The sequence below is a fragment of the Octodon degus genome, unplaced genomic scaffold (genome assembly GCF_000260255.1).
Source record: "Octodon degus isolate 3935 unplaced genomic scaffold, OctDeg1.0 scaffold00029, whole genome shotgun sequence".
NCBI lineage: Eukaryota > Metazoa > Chordata > Mammalia > Rodentia > Octodontidae > Octodon > Octodon degus.
The window spans coordinates 13,519,699-13,524,062 of NW_004524605.1; the positions used below are offsets into that span (position 1 = coordinate 13,519,699).

At 47.2% G+C, this 4,364-nt stretch overlaps 1 protein-coding gene across 1 annotated transcript in view; it reads right to left on the reverse strand.

Moving 5' to 3' along the window:
* Nucleotides 1-4,364, reverse strand: part of Adam19 (ADAM metallopeptidase domain 19) — a 97,361-nt gene that overhangs the window by 29,281 nt on the left and 63,716 nt on the right. Inside the window, exon 8 of the mRNA XM_023713135.1 lies at nt 2,487-2,558. Within this exon, the coding sequence (XP_023568903.1) occupies nt 2,487-2,558 (72 nt within the window). The remainder of the gene's footprint in view (nt 1-2,486; nt 2,559-4,364) is intronic.

Consider the following 4,364-nt stretch of genomic DNA (forward strand, 5'->3'; position numbering starts at 1 on the left):
TGATGTTGGAGAGTCAAGAGCTGACCGAGGGGCCTGTAAGCCTAGACTACGCGCACTTTATGACATGGGCCTGTCATGTCACATGCTGGAGCTACTTCGACTTATAGCTATGCTACTGGCAAGTGGTTATAAGTAGCTCTTTGATGCATCTGTTCTAGATGCTAGTGAGCCAGTAGCTTTAAAAAAGACCTACGTAGACAGCGGTCACATGCCCAGGAGAGACTATCTTAATCTGAAATGGGCAGGGTCTGCCCCAGCTAAAAATAATAACCAGGACACCAGTGTTTGTCAGGCGCTTTCTACACACTAAGCACTGAGGACCCGGGGCAAGGTCTCCGCAGGAAATGGCAAAGCCAGGCTGCAGACGTGGATCACAGCCTCAGGGCCCACCTGCGATCCCAAAGCCAGGCCACCCGCTTGCCTGCCCCCAGGACTGTGGCCTATGGTGGACCAAAGAGTCCACAAAAAATCCATTTATTTCTCCATAAAATGTCATTTTCTTTTGTTTTGTGCCACCCCAACCTTGAAAGAAAATAAAGGGCTCAGATTTCAGTTTGAATTTGCTTCACTAGGGAGATTTTTAAGGAAGTTGGGCTTTCTTACAGTTAAGAGCAAATATTTTGGATGGGGCTCATAATTCAGCAAACAAGTGTACTTCATTCCAGCTTGAGTTCAATGATCCTTCAGTTCAAGGAGCTGGGTCAGTGAGCTGCAGGGCTGTGGGCGTGCTGCGCCCACCCCTGGGGGAGGGGCTAATCTCAGCTCAGGGAGAGAGAGAGAGAGAGAGAGAGAGAGAGAGAGAGAGAGAGAGAGAGGCAGAGGTGGGCAGCCGGCCAGCCAGGAGGCACAGGCTCTGCCCCAGACGTGGATGTGCAGCTGCCTCTCTTCTGCCTCCCCGTGTTCCTTCTCTTTCTTCATTGCGATTGTCGTGGATGCGCCTTCGTTCTGGTCAGTGCCCTGCTTCTCTTAACCATGCCCGCTGAAGCCTCACCAGGGCAGGAGCCCCCCTTGCCTGGTCTTCAGAACAATGTCACATGGGTGACGGCAGAATCTGCCCTCTCTGTAGCCCCCGGGGAGGCAGGCTTCCCCTGCTTCCCCTCATGCTGCATGTCTGGGTTGCAGGATCACTAGAGTGGTCTCGTGGAGTGGGCTGGGAGCTAGAGCCAGCAAACCCCCGGGTCTGGGGGAGGTCTATCTTACGAAATGTCAGTGTTTGGCTTTCTCCTGTCACTTGCCAGTGGCCTGTGTTTCTAGAGCAAGTGAGGACAGGACAAAAATTTGGCTCAGCCAGCTTCCCATCTAGTGACCTCAAAGTACTACCAAATTTGCTTGTTGGTCCCTTAAAAACGCTCTTTGCTATCCTCTAATGTTTGAAAAATGGTTTCGCATTTAGACCTGGGATCCATAAATCCCTAGCAGGCCCACAGTTGAACTTGCAAAGCTTTATGAGCATCCTGAAATTGTATGAGGCATGTCATGGGGTCAAAGACACTCCAGCCACATCAAAAGCTACTTTATTTAAGAATTACTGTAGTAATCTGTCAAGCAGCTACTGACATTCTAGGTAATTTTTTTTTTTACATTTTATATTATAACAAATAACCTCTTTTATATATACAAAATGTTTCCAAGTCCCAAGCCAGTCTGATCGAGTAACAGTTTCAAATTTGGGCATTTCTAAAGTGTATCATGTAAAAGGTAGTGAATTAGGAAAGTCAGCCACTTACACAGTCTTTCTAAGAGACAAGAAATAATTCTAGGCCAGTGTTATATGTGGAGACTGCAGATTGGCCAAAACAGCCCGTTCCCCATTAAGGTTGTGGATCTTTCCTGCCTGGACCCGCTTCAATTTCCTCTAAGTCAGAGAACCAAGGAGCTTTATACTTGGAAGGAACCTTAGAGAATCTTTTTTTTAAGTTTCAAGAATTTTAATTCTTTTTGGTACTGTGGATTCAACTTGGGACCGTGCCCTTGCCAGGCAGGTACTTATGCCTCTGAGCTATCTCCTCAGACCCTAGAAAATCTCAATACATCCTTAAACTGGGCTCTTCCCTGCCCTTGGTTCCTCAGAAGTCACTGAAAAGAAGAGAAGCAGTCGGAGAACAGTGGGGCTCTAATCAGTTTAGAGCAGTCTGTTTCTATCTGATGTTTACATAGGTGGTACGGCAGGATTTCGTGTTTGAAAATTCCCCCAGAAAAATAAAAATAACTAAAGTTATTGATCTAGGCCCATACTTGGTAAATTAAAACAAAGCAAAACAAGGACAACATCAAAAACCACAACCTGAGGCAGATGAGTTACTTACCTGAGGCCGCGGAGTTCAGAGGAGGTCCTGACCCCTCTGAGCCTCTCTGGCACTGCACATGTCCTTTCAGAAACTGGAAGGCCACTCCAATAGAAGGCCGCTCAGGCACAGGCGACCTCCTGTCCTGCAACCCCTCTCAGGTCCTGGCACCTTTCCCACAAAGTACACACCTGGTCTCACCTTATCAACATAGTTGGCAATTTCCATGAGCTTGTATTTGGTGGCAAGCACATCCCGTCGATTCTTCTGAAACTGAATGGAACCAACAGAAGCAGGTGAGACTTCAGTGCCGCGCCCAAGGCCCTTGCTGTGCCCCAACATTGCCTCTGAATTTGTTCTGATAGTCCCCTGTCTCCTGTGAGCATTCACTTGTCCGGAACCGTCTTCACTAGGATGCCGACAGTGCCTGGGGAGCAGCTCCCGGGTGCCCTCCACCTGCGCACGGGGCAGCTACACAGAGTGGACCGAATTATCTTCTACCCCTTGATGTAAGTCGTGTGTTCCTGTCCTTAAAATTCCCGGGCCTCTGGGAAATTCCCATTTTGGGTTAGAAAACGACCAATCTGAAACTAGTCTTGGTCATCACCCCAGCATGAAGCCGCTTCCACACAAACCTCATGAAGCTCCTCGGCATGTAGTCAGTCAACGCTGGGAAACTCACTGCGGGACAAGTGCTAGGGCCAGGCTCACTACCAGCTAGGACACGGGACGGTGAGAAGACCAGGACGTTGAGGGACCAGAAGTAACTGTAGTGATGGATTCTTTAGGTGTATTTAAGGAGTATACGCTTAAAACAGTCTTACAAATCTTGCTGAGAAAATAAGACCTGCAGTAGGAGACCATAAAGTGACACACACTGGGTTTTGGCAACACCTCACAGGCATGAGCAAATAGGCTTCATCTTGCGCAGCAGATGAACAAGCAGCGCCTTCTACAGTAGGAAGAATTCTGAGGCCACACAAGGGCAAAATGAGACATCCCTAATTGAGCCCAAGAAACAGTGCTGCACTTGATTAGAAATGTCTGCCACAGATAACAGGAGGATACATCAGGATGAACGCACAAGTATATACTGTATCTCGTTCAGCTATAGTGATGAAGGAAACCTTCCCAACAGAAAGATGAGACTTTCTGTAACTGCAACTTAAATTTTCAAAGAATGGTTAGAGTTTCTACTCTATCATTGTGACACATGCTGGGTTTGTGATTTACCATAGATAGGCGTGTTACTTTAACTCCAATCCTAACCCAGTAAGACCATGATAGCAGAAGTGTATCATGTTATCCAAAATCGTCTGAAGCAGGAGTCAGTAAACTTTTTCTGTAAAGGGCTATATGATAACTATTTTGTGAGCTGTACCATTTCTGTCATAATCATTCAGCTGTCATGCTCAGAAGTACCACCAACAATAATAAGCCCATGGCTTGGCTGGGCTCCGGTAAACTGGTGACAAAAACACGTGGTAAAATGGATCTGGTCATAAACTGTGACTTGCAGATCCCGGGTCTAAAAACAAAGTACTTCAATCTTACATTTTCTAGGGTATTTTCTAGAAGTATAGCAGGGGCGCCACCCTCCCATCCTTGCTTCTTCACACCTGGCTGTTCTGCTCACAGCTGTCTTGTTCCCTCCTCCAATACCACACCCTGTTCTTTGATCCACGAGGGCTGCAGTTTATGCAGACAATCACCCCAGGAGGTCTCCGCTGGCCCTGGGGAGGGAGGTGCTGCTTGCTTATTTTCTCTCCCAACCACTCTCCCGGGGTGCAGCAGGACAGTGTTTCACTTTCCCAGTGGGAATCTTCACTGTCTGCTCGAGTCTAGAGCCCAGGCAGAGGGCTGGGCCACTCAGCGCCACCCTGTAAGTCACACATAAGCAGACCTCCTTTTTCCTTTTCCTTTTTTTCAGTTGCCTTTTATTTTTTTTCCCCATAATTTTATTGAGAAACAAATAGTAATGAGATAGTTTCAAATCAAATTGGTAGGATAGTTTCAATAATTAACACATTGCATTCTCTCTTCCCTAGTGGTTATTTGCTGTACAAGATGCAGACATGA